This window comes from Corvus moneduloides, chromosome 5 (genome assembly GCF_009650955.1).
Source record: "Corvus moneduloides isolate bCorMon1 chromosome 5, bCorMon1.pri, whole genome shotgun sequence".
Lineage (NCBI taxonomy): Eukaryota > Metazoa > Chordata > Aves > Passeriformes > Corvidae > Corvus > Corvus moneduloides.
In genome coordinates, this window is record NC_045480.1 from 607335 (window position 1) to 622001 (window position 14667).

The following is a 14667-nucleotide window of genomic DNA, read 5'->3' on the forward strand; positions in this document are numbered from 1 at the left end:
GGCAGCTGTGGCTGTCTCTGGATCCCTGGCAGTGCCCAAGGCCAGACTGGACATTGGGGCTTGGAGCAGCCTGGGACAGTGGGAGGTGTCCCTGCCATGGCAGGGCTGGCACTGGGTGGGATTTAGGGTCCCTTCCCACCAAAACTACTCCCTGATTCTCTCCCAAACCTGTCTCATGGGAGGTGCCTCCGGAGCCTCAGCCAGCAGGGCTGGATAACCCACGGCTCTGGAGCACTCATGGATTCCCTCTCCAGAGGTGACCTGGGCATGGACCGAGGATGTTTAACCAGGTCCTTTCCCCTCGGGAGGCCAGGGCATGATCCAGGCATGAGATAATCCTCCTTTAATCAGCAGAGCCGAGGGGTGGCCGAGGGAGCGCAGCCCTGCCCTGCGGGAGAGGGGTGATCCCAGAAACCCTGGGCAACTCAACATTTTCCTGGGAGCTGAAATCCCCTGCAGGAAAAGCTGCTGATTCCAGGTGGCAATTCCCAGTGCTCAAACGTGCAGCTGAACTGGCTGGATCTGTCCCAGGATCCTGATTCCCCCCAGCACCTCAGTCCCAGCTCGCTGCAGCTCCGAGCCCTTCTCAGTGCTCAGGGGACAAAGAGGAGCAGAGGGATGGGTCAGTGCCTGGCCAGAATTCCCTGGGTAAGGAGCTGGGATGGAGCCAGAGCGTGGGAGAGACACGACCCAGGACTTCCAGAGGATTTCCCAGTTAAAATATAGCCTCTGTTTGGCACAGAGGGACTGCCTAACCCAGATTTGGGGAATCACAACAGCCAGGGCTGAGTGCGAGCACTGCTCTGAGACCTGAAAGCAGAAAGCATTTTAAAAAACAGGAAATAAAATTCTTTTCTTTATATACAGATCCAGCAATCTGGGGAGTCACCATTGTGTTACCAGAACACTTTGGGTCCACAGCTCTGAGCAAATCCTCATTTCTGGGTATTTTTCCTGTCTGTGAGGGAAGGAAATGTTTGGTTTTTACATGGAATCATTGATCTGGTGGTTGTTCCTGGGCAGAGGTTTAAAGGGCCAGCCCTGAAAGAGGTGATCAAGCTTTATGAGTGTCTGCCTGCAGGAACATAGTTTTTTATTTTTATTTATCTATTGCCCCAGAATTCCTTGAAGCAGATTCAGCTCCTTCTCCTGTTTATTTTTAGTTGTGAACTGGAGCAGGGAAGGAGAACTCAGTGTGAGCTGAGCCTGCATCTGTCATCCCTGGCTGTCACAGCACCACAGACACCGTGTCCGTGCCCTGCCTCCCATCCAGCAGCATCTCCAGCCATCACATCCCGCTTTCCTTGGGAAAACTGGCAAAAGAGAGCTCAAAGAAGGAACTTTACAGCATCAACAGGCTCCAGCATTGCCGCTAAATCAGCACCAGGTTCTCTTGTCAGGGGTTTCTATGGAGACACTGCACTGTCCTGGCAGCACTTTGTGCTTCGTGCTAATTCTGTTTGTGTTTGTCAGAGTGGGCCGGGCCCTGCTCTGTCCATGAGGAGTAACCCAGGATTCCCCTGGATCCATCCAGCAGAGCTCCGGACACAAAGCAAGGAGACAGCAGCGTTTCCTTCTAACTCCTGCAGGATTTAACCAGGGCTTGTGCCTCCAGGTCTGCCCAGAGAGGAGAGTCCTGGAGGGCACCTGGGAGCGAACCTGACCCTGTGCCATGGTCTGGTGGGAGCAGCTGAGGGAGCTGGGAAGGGTCTGGAGCCCCAGGAGCGGCTGAGGGAGCTGGGAAGGGGCTGGAGCATGTCTAGGGAGGGGAATGGAGCTGGGAAGGGGCTGGAGCCCCAGGAGCAGCTGAGGGAGCTGGAAAGGGGCTCAGGCTGGAGCAAAGGAGGCTCAGGGGGGACCTTGTGGCTCTGCACAAGTCCCTGACAGGAGGGGGCAGCCGGGGGGGTCGGGCTGTGCTGGCAGGGAACAGGGACAGGAGGAGAGGGAACGGCCTCAGGCTGGGCCAGGGCAGGCTCAGGGTGGACAGCAGCAGGAATTTCCCCGTGGAAAGGGTGCTCAGGCCTTGGCAGGGACTGCCCAGGGAGGTTTGGAGCCCCCATCCCTGGAGGGATTTCGGAGCCCTGTGGATGTGGCACCTGGGGACACGGGGCAGTGCTGGCCTGGGCAGTGCTGGGAGAAGAACTGGACTCGATGGATTTGGAACGGCTTTTCCAATCACACAATTCTGGGATTCTGTGTTTGTGCACCCAGTGGGGCACACTCAGTGAATTGGCCAGGATGTTGCAGAGGCTGGAATTAATTCCATGCTCCCTGCAGCCCTTGGTGCTTTTCCAAGCACCACTTCCAATCGTGCCCGTGACCCCCCCTCAGCTCCTGTTCCCTCTGATCACAAGGAGGGAACTCACACCTGGCCCAGCCCCACTCGGAGATGAATTTATCCAACAGCTTTTCATTTGTGAGAGTTATTTGCTTCCTTGACCAGCTCATTGCTCCTTTTCAGGAAAGCTTCCAAGAATGTGGAGAGACGCTCTCCAGAATCGTTAATCAGAGCAGCGGGAAGATTTATTAACTCTGCTCTCCATGCAATAAACCCATCAGGCTCCAAAGTCAGCTCTGTGCCATCAATTCCTCCTCCAAATTTAAAGGCTGCTAACAAAGGCAGGTCCATCCAGCCAGCCCTGATTTATTGCAGGTGGCTGCAGAATTGTGATCCTGACTCAACTCCAAAATCCAGGAGTAAAATGAGAGCAATCCTTTTTTTCAGTATTAATTACATTAATAAAACTCAGTGATGTTCATGCCAAAGGTTGGGAGTGCAGGGACATCCATGGAACTCTTCAAATGAGCTGCTTTGGTGTCTCCGTGTGTAATTAGGGAAACTCTGAGCTACAGTGTGGGATGTAAATGAACACAAATTAGATCTGTTCTGTAGCTCAGCCACAGGAAGAGCAGAATTTCCCCTCTCACTCAACTGGGCCGCCCAAAGCTGGGGGACAGGGGAAAAGCATCACCCTGAAATGCAAGTACCAGGGGGCATTTTTTACCCCAAAGTACCATGGGGTGAGGAATGTGGCTGGATCGGTGTTCAGATTGACTCAGAGAACCCCACATTCCCAATCCAGGACATGACCCCATCCCTGTGGCGCCAGAGATGTCCCTGGGCTGTTGCAGCACCTCCTGCTGCAGTCACACACTGGGCACCCTCTGGACTTCGGGACACTCCTTTGCTCCAGCCTGAGCCCCTTCCCAGCTCCCTCAGGAATTCTCCAGCCCCTTCCCAGCCCCGTTCCCTTCCCTGGACAGCTCCAGCCCCTCAGGGTCTCTCCAGAGCTGCCCCCAGCACTGGAGGTGCCCCAGCAGTGCCAGCACAGGGACGGGCACTGCCCTGGCCCTGCTGCCACTCCAGTGCTGGGACAGCCCAGGGGCCACTGGCCTCCATCGGCCTCGTGCCCACCTGGGCACCCCGAGCTCGTGTCCAGCCGCTGGCACAGCATCCCCAGGGCCTTTCCCAGCCCCTCTGCCCCAGCCCCGAGCGCTGCAGGGGACGCTGGGACCAACCTGCAGGACCTGGCACAGCCTCCCTCGAGTCTCTGCAGGACGCTCCCTGCTCATTCCCAGGGTCGACCTCAGTTCCCAGTAATCCCCGTGGGCACTGGAAAACCGGGTGTGGAAACTGGATGGCTGCCTGGGAAGGGAGGGGACAGAGGCGCCTGGAGCCTTTTTCCCGTCCCGGGGCGAGGAAACGGCTCCTCCCCGTCCCGCCAGCTCAGCCTCTGTGCCCTGTCCCTCTCCGGGGGGGTTTTAGCCCGATGGCTCCTTAATGAACGCCTTGATCTGACTGCAGGGCTGGCACTTGCATCTCCTTGGGGCCCGGGGTCCCCGGCACAGCTGAACGTCCCCGGCACGGCCTCTGCCACCCCACCACTCCTCACCTCCTCTCCCGGGAGCCCCAGGGGAGCCCACGAGCCTCTGTCCTGCCCTAAAAACCCTGCCCAGGCTGGGAGACCACGCGGAGCCGAGCAGCAGGGGCCCGGAGAGGACGCACAACCCTCCAGATTTGCATCCGCGATGGGCATTGGGATGTCCTGCAGCTAATTAGGAGCCGGACGATTCTCAGGGCTCGTTGAGGAGCGTCAGCTGAAAATTGTAAAATAGAAGTTCAGTGTTTTGCTTCAGGCTTTTTCTAAATAAAGCAGTCCAGTAATTTGGTTTAAAACATGCTTTATTTAAAAATATGCACAATTTGTTTAGAGGTGATTAAAACCAGCGTGAGATAAATGAAGAAAGACCTATTTGGGGCTCAGTGAATCATTTCATTCAAACTGAAAGACTTGGAAATGTTTGCAGCTTCCTAGTCATTACATCAAGGCACACAAACTCTTAGGATAAAAAGGTGATTTTAGAAAGAAGTTGAGAAAACGGTCCCCTCATGCTTTAGGACTTTGTTAGAGCCAAATCCTGGCGTTCCTGGGAGCCCTGGCCTCAGCCCCGTGCTCACCCCGAGCCCGGTTAATCCTCCTGCCCCCGACTGCTGTGTGCAAAAACACACTAAAAATACTGGGATTAGGGCGTGTGAGGAAGGAGAGAATAGAAACCCCGCTCCTGCTCCCTCTGGATGCTGCCAGAGCTGCTGGAATTAGCGCCTTGCCTTTAGTCTGGGGTGGGATTTGGTTATTTGGGGGGCAGCAGAGATTGTTTCTGACTGTTGCCTATTTTTAGGAGCGGGGCTTTGCCAAGCTGCTCTGCCATTCCTGTACTCTGTGTCATTCCAGAGCTGTAGGCAGCAGCCACATTCCAGGGATTTTGCCCCAAAATCGGTGGCTTGGGGTAAAAAAGCAAGGACGCAGGAGAAGGAATTCATAAATGTGAAGGGCAGGGAGAGCTGCGGTGGCCAGTGGAGCACCCGGAGAATGTGGAGATGTGCAGCAACCTAAAACCAGGGGGGAGATAACCATCGGCCCTGACCTCGTCTGGCCCAGGCTCTGAAATTCCAGCCTCGTGCCCAGGAATTAAAAATAAGGAGCCCCTTTTGGCAGGCGTTTCATAGAGCCTCACGTGCTGCTTGAGTCTGCTGGGGCTGCCCGGCCATGCCTGAGGAAAATCCTCCCTGGAGAGGATCCTTGGAGCAGCCCCTCTCCTCCCGGGGCTGGTGGACGGCGGGAGGTGGCCCTGAGCTCCTGCCCCACCTCTCCAGGTTGTCTCCTGTGCCTCCGGAGCATCCTCTACAGGCACCAGGAATAGGCACCCAGAGAGACGGCGCCGCTGGGCCTGGGCCAGTTTCCATGGAAATGCGGAGCTCTGCGTTCTTCTGGAAGGGGAGATGGATGGAGCGATCAGAGTGGGAGACGGAGGGCAAGGAGATGAGATCCACGCTGCCAGAGGGCAGGAATGGATGGGATATTGGGAAGGAGTTCCTGGCTGTGGGGGTGGCAGGCCCTGGCACAGGGTGCCCAGAGCAGCTGTGGCTGCCCCTGGATCCCTGGCAGTGCCCAAGGCCAGGTTGGACACTGGGGCTGGGAGCAGCCTGGGACAGTGGGAGGTGTCCCTGATGGGCTTTAAGGTCCTTCCCACCCCAAACCATTCTGGGATTCCCTGATCCAGTGTTCCATCCCTGGGCTCTCTCCTGTGGCCATCCCAGCAGGAATCACTGCTGAGCCACACTGTGCCCTCCAGCCTCTGGGAAATCCATTGCCAGCTCCAAGAGCTTGGAATGCTGCTCCCTTCTCCATCCCAGAGACCTGGCAGAGGGAGCTCTGGGGTGCTTGCTGAAGAATTTGGGCTCTGGGGTTGGCTTTGGTGTGGCTTTGGTGGGGGTGGTACAAAGGAGATGGATCTGGAGGTGGGGAGAGAATTCCAGGGTTGGGTGCAGCACCCACACAGCAGCTGGGGAGCTGTGGGTGCTGCAGGGCAGCCGCCCTTGAGTGCCCACCCTGTCCCTGCCCCCTGTGCCACAGGGGTATCAGCAGCACTTCCAAGCGGGATTCCTTTAACATTCCCAATTCCATCGGCTGCTCCGCTCCTGCTGCACAGCAAACCTGAGCAACGGGCAGGGATTCCCAGGGACACTGCTGGCAGTGAGGGATGGGAGTGCTGGGGAGTGGGAAGTGCTGGGGGGTTCTTGTCTTTCCCTCAGCTTCCAGGATCAAAAACCACGTTGGCATTCCAGAAGTGTCTTCTTGAGTATTGAGGATCAGAGCCAACAGAGCTTTTCTCATCCGTGGGAGAAGCCTTGGAAGGGGTCGGTGATCCCAGCAGGGAATTCCCAGCTCTGCCCATCGGCACAGAGGGGCTCTGCTCCCCAGGAGGAGGGGATTGAGCAGCCCTGGATCCATCACACACCCATTGCTCGGAGGCTTTTCTGAACCTGCAAGGCTGGAAACACTGGGAACGCTCCAAAGGCACAGAAACGGGGATTTCTTCTCCTAAAACTGACATCATCTCTCAGCACAGGAAATGGAGAGGGTTCCAAGAGGCATCAGTGGAAAAATCCCCCAAGGAGCACTAAATGTGGGGCACCAGGTGCTGCAGAGGTGCCATGAACATTCAGAGCTTGGAGAAGACATCTGGAACTTGCACTTTTCCCCAGTTGCCTGTGGGCTCTGGGCACACAGCCCCGACTTTGGCTGCCAAAGGAGCTTTGCCATGAGCCAACCCTGAGCCCATCCCTCTGGAAAAATGAATTCCAGTCTCACATCAGCGCTGCCCATCTCTGCCCTTGCCCCTGCCTGGGGCTGCCTGCTCTTCCCTGCCTTGTGTTTCAGTGGGCAAAGTTATTCCCAGACCTTCCCCCAGCTTCTCTCTGCCTGTGGCAAGGCAAGGCGGGAGGAAGAGGATGATTTTCCTCCTTTCCATGGCAGCTTCTCCCTTAAACAGGGCTGTGAATCCCGAGAGTATCCAACCCCTGCCAAAACCTGCCAGATTAAGGGGCAGAGACGAGCCAAGCCTCCAAAGATGAAAACCAGGGGAGAAACCAGACGAAGCCGAGAACTGAGGCTGGATTTCCATGCTGTAACCCCAGCTGGGAGCACGGACTGGGGAACTGGGAGGGAAGGAGGCTGCTGAGCCACTGCAGTGGGTTGGTGGCAGCGTGGCAGGACAGAGGTGGCCCTGGGACCCAGCTGGTCGCGGCTCCGGGGGAATCAGCGGGGTGGAGCAGCAGGAGCAGCGAGGAGCTGGCCAGGCAGGACCCTGGGCGTGGGCAGGAGCCCAGGGTGGGTGGCCGGTGCCAGGCGGGCGCAGATGGCCGTGCCAGGGGGAGCCCCGGGCTGGCAGCCCCTGGGATGTTCGGAGGGGCTGGAGCTGCCTGAGCCCCTGGAAAGCCCGGAGACACCCCCAGAGACACCCCCAGCTCCCAGCAGAGGCAGAACCAGCCCCTGCTTTGGGGTCGTTCTGCTGCCCCAAGGACACCCCCAGTTCACGGAGGGACCCCAAATCCCTGTGCCTGGCTGACCCTTGGTGGGAAGATACCCACGGGCACCCGGGGAGCTGCCCCAGCACTTTCCAGACCACTGCAGCTCCAAACACCTCGTGCAAAGCCTCCGGCAGCACCTCAAGGGACCGGGGAAAGAGAGCGAGCCCAAAAACCGGAGCAGTGCCTGAGCCTGGTCCCCCCGGGGTGTGTGAGCGGCGGGGGGAGCTGGACACGGCTCGGATTTCCTCCCTGCTCCTTGTGACGACACGATTCCCCCCAGGAAGGCAATCCCGCCTCCTCGGCAGCCAAGGGCCCCTTCTGGCACGGGAAATGCGGTGCCAGCACCTGATCCAGAGCTTGGCTTCGGCCGTGGTCACGTTTGCCATTACCTCATGCGTGGTGTCACCTCCACAGCCACACTCCCTTCACGGACAGTGCCGTCCTAGAGGGTCACTTTAAACTGGGTTGGGTTTTAGCATTTAGAAATGTAATATAAAAAGCTTTTTAATAGAAATCTCTGTTTCTATCAGGCTTAAGGGATGAAAGCATTCATCCAGGGGAGGTGGGGACATCAGACAGGACCTTCACAGCCACTCCTGCACAAGCAGATGAAGGTTTATAAACCACAGAATGGTGGTTGATTTTCTTACCTGGGGAGCTGAACAGTTGCTCCTATTTTAGGATCAGCTCTGAGGCTGAGGGAAGGTTTATGAGAGCAGCCCCTGACCCGTGGCTGTGGCAGGAACCTCCCAGGTGTTGCCTAAAAGGAGGGACAGTATTTTCCATGTCTGGGAGATGTGTTGGCAGCAGAGTTGTCCTAGGTGTGCACAGCAAAGATCCTGACTCCAGCTCGTAGACTGGAGATCCTACACATCCCAAAGCCTGACATCCCTGACGGGCAAAATGGGCACAGCCAAATAAAAGCAGAGCGACCGAGGCCGGGTGGGTCCAGTGATGCAGCCCAGGGGAGGTGGAGAGGAGATCCAGGACCCCCAGGTCCATCCCTTGGTCGTGTCCCACCGGCATCCAGCACATCCCTCACAGCAGGCTGGGCTGGTGCTCAGTGGCCACAGGTGGAATGTTTCAAACCTGGTCACCGTCCTGCTCCTCCTCATGTCCTGAAGCTCCAAATTCCAGCATCACTGAGCACTGCAGGGTGAGATTTGCCTTTGATTTACTGAAACCCACGGTCTGGCCATTGCCCTGGGCTCCCCTCATCTCCTGTGAGGCGACAGACAGGGAATGGTGGGATCCCACTTCCACACTCTGGTCATTGCCTGGATCTCTCCAGCCCCTCTTTTGTTTCCAGCCTGGCCCTCATGGCTCATTCCCTGAATCCCCAGGGGGGTTGGTGCCTCCTTGCCCCTCTGTGCCAGCGCTCTGGGTGCATTTGCAGAGGCAGCAGCTGCCCCCAGTGAGAGGAGGTGCTTCGAGACACAAATCCCAGTGCTCTGCCCAAGGTGACGCCGTGACTCATCCCGGAGCCAGGAATAGCACGGGAGCAGGGCCCCTTCACCTGCTGCTCCCGGCTGGGGCCTCGCCTGGCACGGCTGTGGGCACGGGGGCACAGCCCCAGCACATCTGGCCCTCCAGCAGGGCTGAGGGCACTTGGAGGCAGGGAAAACAGGCATTTAGGGGAGGCCACCTCCTCCTTCCCATCTCCTTTGCATCCCACAGCTCCCTCCTGCACACCGAGGTCACCTTCTCAGCCGCTCTGTGCTGACAACAGTGGGTTTGTACCCCAAATATTGGTATGAACATCTTCTACGGTGGGGTTTGAGCCCAGCAGCCAAAATACCCAGAGAAAACCTTCCTCTCCCCACCCAAACTGTGCCAGTGACAATCTGCTCCCCAAAGCATCCCTGCTCAGCCAGGATCAGCTCCAAGTCAATGCTGGAGATCTGGAAATCTCCAGGCAGCCAACCAGGGGAAGCAGCACGGCCCAGCCTCGCTCCCCACAGAGGCTTCACCCCCGGCAGAGGTTGGGAGTCAGGAGGATGCTCAGGGGAGGACGCACTGCCAGGATCCCTCCGGATCCCTGCGTGTGCTGAGCCCGCTCTGAAAGCTTCCCCCTGGAAGATGGTGGGGGTTGCAGGATGGATCTGCCTTCTCCGGCCCAGCTCCGCGCCTGCCACACGCCAGCCTGGGTGGGAGCCATGAACTGGGATGACTGAATCTGGAGAGGGAGGGAGCTGGTGACAGCCTTTGCCTTCTCCTCTTGGCCACTAGCTCTGTCGCAGGAGGAGCCGGCATCCACCTCCCGCTCCACATCCAACAAACATGAAATGCCAGCAGAAAGTATCGCAAAATCTGGCAGGGAAAGGAGGGAAGGGAAGGGAAGGGAAGGGAAGGGAAGGGAAGGGAAGGGAAGGGAAGGGAAGGGAAGGGAAGGGAAGGGAAGGGAAGGGAAGGGAAGGGAAGGGAAGGGAAGGGAAGGGAAGGGAAGGGAAGGGAAGGGAAGGGAAGGGAAGGGAAGGGAAGGGAAGGGAAGGGAAGGGAAGGGAAGGGAAGGGAAGGGAAGGGAAGGGAAGGGAAGGGAAGGGAAGGGAAGGGAAGGGAAGGGAAGGGAAGGGAAGGGAAGGGAAGGGAAGGGAAGGGAAGGGAAGGGAAGGGAAGGGAAGGGAAGGGAAGGGAAGGGAAGGGAAGGGAAGGGAAGGGAAGGGAAGGGAAGGGAAGGGAAGGGAAGGAGCAACACCGGCACCTTTTGCGCTTCTAGAAGGAACAGGAGCTACAAAAGGCATTCACGGGGAAAAAATAGCACGGGGCGAAGGAGAGCCTGGGGAGATGCAAATGTGGGGGTAGAGCGGCCCACGGTGGGACAGGAGCCAAGGCTGCGGAGCAGGGGCCGGAGCCGCGGGGATGCCCGGCAGCCTCCCAAAAACCGTGGGAGCCGCAGGGGCCGAACGACCCTGGGGGAAAGCAAAGGCTGCGAGCGCAGGCTCGTCCCTGCACACCCGGGTCTTGCACACGCGTGGGCACACCCGTGCGGGGCCGGGCTGCGGGAGGGGATGCTGGGCACACACGCACACAGAGCAGCAGAGATTTGTTAAAAATATCGCGATTATTAGTTAAAAAGAGAGAAGGAAGGGGGGAAAAAACGAAAAACAGAGGGAGAGAAAAGGGGGAGGGGAGGAGGGAAGGGGGAGGGTAGGGGCATCGCGTCACGGGAGAGATTTCCTTATTGGGACTCCCTAGCCTACATCCTGAGTCCATATATGGGCATTTACGTCACGGCAGCCTCACTGGGGACTCCAGAAATGGCTGCGGCGGAAGGTCGGAGCAGCCCCGCTCCCGCTATAAAGGGGGCGGCGGGGAGGGAGCTCCGGGTGTCCGCTCGGGCTGCGCCGCCGCCGGGCCCTGCCTGCCCCCCCCGCCCGGGCCCTGCCCCCGCCCGCCCCCGGAGCGCCCGGGCCCCCCGCCCCAGCACCCCCCGCACTGCCCCAAGCACCCCGGAGCGTCACCTGCAGGGTCCCTGGCACCTGCCCCGAGCATCCCTCGGATCGGTCCGGGCACCCCGAGCGTCCCCCGGCTCATCCCCGAGCAGCCCTCGGATCGGTCCGGGCACCATTCCCAGCTCATCCCGAGCATCCCGGGCTCTCCCAGAGCATCGCCCGCCTCGCCCCGAGCATCCCCGGGCTCGCCTGCAGCATCTCCCGCCTCGCCCCTGAGCATCCGCCGGCTCTCCCCGGGCGTTCCGCGGCTCTCCCCGAGCGCCTCCCGGCTCTCCCCGAGCATTCCTGGCTCGTCCCAGCCCGCCCGCCCCGCTCAGGCCGCGTCTCCAGGGAAGATGCTCAACGTTATGGATTTCTCCTGCCCGGATCCGCTTTACTCCAAGTACGAGGAGAGCTGCGAGATGAAAACCGGAGACCTGCAGGGCTTGGGGCAGCCTGAGCAGCAACTTCTGGCAGAGGCCGATTTCCTTGGAGGTAAGGGCGGGAGGGAGCCGGGCAGGGGTGAAGGACTCCACTGGGAGCGATCGCTGCATCCAGGAATCGGGAACCTTCCCCTCCTCTGCCCTCAGCCGCGGGCTGGGGGTTCAACAGTCCCCCGCTAGCTCAGGTTGGGGGTCCTGACGGTCCTGCTGGGGGAGGGGGTGAATCCCAGGGCTCCCTGTGCGGTTCCAGGGACGGAGACCTCGCAGTGACGCAACAGCCTCCCGCTGCTGCCTGCATCCCGCCCCTAGCCCCGCATCCCTCCGGCCCCCTCACCACCGTCTCCTCTGTTTCCAGGTGAGCTGCTGGGTGCCCCCGGCAGCGGCGGGGCCGTGGATTACTCCTTGCTGGGCAGCCAGCCCTCCCCTTCCCTCAGCTACACCGGCAGCTTCTTCATCAAGGCGGTACCGGAGCACCCCCATGACCAGGAGTCCCTCTTCAACCTGATGTCGGGGATTCTGGGCATCTCCCCCTTCGCCTCTTCCGAGGGCCACCAGAGGCACCTGGATGCTCTTTACCCCTGTCCCGAGGTGGCTCAGAGCCAGCTGGACCTGTACTCGTCCTGCCAGCCTGAGATGAGCGGATCCAGCCCGGCCCCGTTCCCGGAGCAGGGCTACGGCGCCTTCCCTGCGGCCGAGGGGGCTCAGCCCCTGCAGGCACAGCCCGCCCTGGGAAACTCCTCCCAGTGCTTCTTCCAGCCCAAGCTCCTGGACACCAAGCAGGACATCAAGCTGTCCTCCGGCTCCCCACCCCTGGACAAGTTCAAAGCCTCCTGTGCCCAGTGGGAGCCCATCTCCCAGCAGCACCAGGCCTACTTGCCCGCGGGCTTCCAGTCTCCCGAAGGCTTCCCGGCCGCAGAGAGCGGCCAGGGGCTGTTCCACCCGCTGGGCTCCAAGATGGAGAGCGTCTTGTCCGTCAGCTGCCAGTCGGAGCTCGGCAGCCTGGCAGAGGACGCTGCCTGCTTTGGAACCCATCTGGGTTTCGGCTGCGAGCCAGAAAACTTCCCAGCCCGCGGGGACTTCGCCGACACCAAGATCCACAACATCCCCGCGCCATTAATGCCGGACTTCGACGCCTCCTTGGCCCAGCCCGAGGTCCTGCCGGGCCTGATGAGCTCCGCCGAGCTCCTCCATCCTCACCCCTCTCCTTCTGTCCCCCCCACGGACTTTCTGGGCCACCCCGCGTCTTCCTCGCTCCCCTCCCTGCTGCCTGCCACCCCTCCCGCCCTGGCCGAGCCCAAGAAGAAGACGCGCCGGAGCAAGTGCTCCTCCAAGTGCTTCTGCCCCAAACCCCACGAGAAGGCGTTCGCCTGCCCGGTGGAGAACTGCATCCGCAGCTTCGCCCGCTCCGACGAGCTCAACCGGCACCTGCGCATCCACACGGGCCACAAGCCCTTCCAGTGCCGCATCTGCCTGCGCAACTTCAGCCGCAGTGACCACCTCACCACCCACATCCGCACGCACACGGGCGAGAAGCCCTTCTCCTGCGACACCTGCGGCCGCCGCTTCGCCCGCAGCGACGAGAAGAAGCGCCACAGCAAGGTGCACCTCAAGCAGAAAGCGCGGACCGAGGAGAAGCTCAAGGGCTTGGGGTTCTTTTCCGTGGGGCTCTCCTTCGGGACACTCTGAGCCTCCAACCTGAGCGCTGGCAGGCGGCGTTTCCCGAGGTCCCCCGAGCGTCTCACGGGAGAGCCGGGGTGGGAATTCCCTCCTGGGTGGCCCTGGAGGAGAGGCGGCGGCGGAGCCGTGCCGGGCACCAGAGGGGCCCGCGGGAGGCGAGGCGATGCCGCGGGGCCGGACCGCTCCCTGCGGGGATGGGATGTGGCAGCCCCGGCCGCCCGGAGCCATCTCCGAAGCGCAGGGACTGAGCCATTTTACAGCTCCTGTTCCAAGGAGGGGAAAGGAAAACCCGTGTACAGACAGCAATCACCACCGAGGTGGGTTTTTTGGACACTCTGCGTTCGTAGCGCCCGGGCTGTGATTTCCCAAGCCAGCACTTCGCAGGATGTTCCTGGCTGGAGATTTTCCGGCCGGCACGGTTGGGGCTGCGACTGCTCCGGTCCTTTCTCCCCAGGGAGAGAGACGCCACCGGGCTCTGGCAAACGGTGCTAACAGCCCTTTGGGAAAGGTGGTTTCAATATTATTATTATTATTATTACTATTATTAATAATATTATTATTATAAATATTATTAATATTATTATTATCATTCGGTTTGTAAAAAGAAAAGGCCTCTATCAGGAATATTTCAAATTTGTGTCTATTTTTCTAATTAAAGATTTGAGCTGATCCAAGCCCTCGCTGAGGTTGCTCTCTGCCTTTCCATCCTGTATTTCTGTTGGGTTTTTGACCTCTGCTGCTGCATTTTGGGGAAAAAAGGTGCTTCCATAATTAACAGGGAGAAAAAAATCCGTCAGTGCAGCGGGGTGGTTGGTGACACCTCCTGAGCAGCCCCAAATCCCAGGTGGGGGCTCATCCCAAGAGAAGGGTTTTGTCCTGGGGCAGAGCAGGGATCCCTGCTCCTTGCTGCTGCGTCTCCCTCCAAACACAGGACGTGGCTCCGGGTCTGTTCCGATGGGGCTGACTCCTGGAGGAATCTGCCCCTCTCCCATGGGGACCCCAAAGCCCAGCCCAAAGCCCCCAGCTTGGGCTCCTGGTCCCCAGTGGGGTGTGGACGTCCCACACGCCCTCGGCTTCACCCTCAGGAAATGGGATCAGAGACATCCCCATTCCCCATTTCCCACCTGGCTCAGCCCCAGGGCTGGAGAGATCCAGGCAGCACCAGGATGGGGACCCCTGCACAAGGGGGGGGGGGGGGGTTTGCTCCCTGCCTTTTGGAATTTTAGATGGTGGAGGGATGCTGGTTTCCCTCTCCCGGGAATGGCCGGGGGCCGGGTGGCACAGGAGACGCTGCTGCAGCCAGGAATGTGCCTTCCACGGAAGAACCTCCCTCCCCTGCTGGTTAAAAATCAGTTATCATCACAAAATCCCAACATCTCATCCTTCCAGAGGGAGATGCTCAGATGAGGCGTGCCGAGCTCTGGTCTCCGTTAATCAGGAGAAGGTGCCTGTGGGAATGGAGGCAGCAGGGCCAGGGCCCCTTTGTCACCGATGCTCAGGTGATTGAGGGGTGATGGTCCTTTCCTTGCAGAGGCGAAAACTGAGGCAGGGAAGGGACACCGCTGTAATCTGCTCTTTCCTTTTCTGATGGATTTTGTCCCCTCCGGCAGCCCTGGAGAGGGGGGATCTGCCCCCCAGCCATACTGTGAAGGAGAGAGAGGTAACCCCGTCTTACTTCCCCATGCCCCTCAGCCCTTTGTCAACATGTGGGCTGGAGCATTCTGGGGCTAAACACCAGTAATCC

General features: G+C 59.4%; 1 protein-coding gene across 1 annotated transcript; it reads left to right on the forward strand.

Moving 5' to 3' along the window:
- The first annotated feature begins 10614 nt into the window (after positions 1–10614).
- EGR4 (early growth response 4) lies at positions 10615–13592 on the forward strand. Its single transcript, XM_032108784.1, is given in 4 exon segments — positions 10615–10824; positions 10826–10864; positions 10866–11298; positions 11602–13592. Coding segments are annotated over 4 exon segments (1998 nt in total). The 5' UTR covers positions 10615–10629; the 3' UTR covers positions 12933–13592.
- The last annotated feature ends 1075 nt before the right edge of the window (positions 13593–14667 follow it).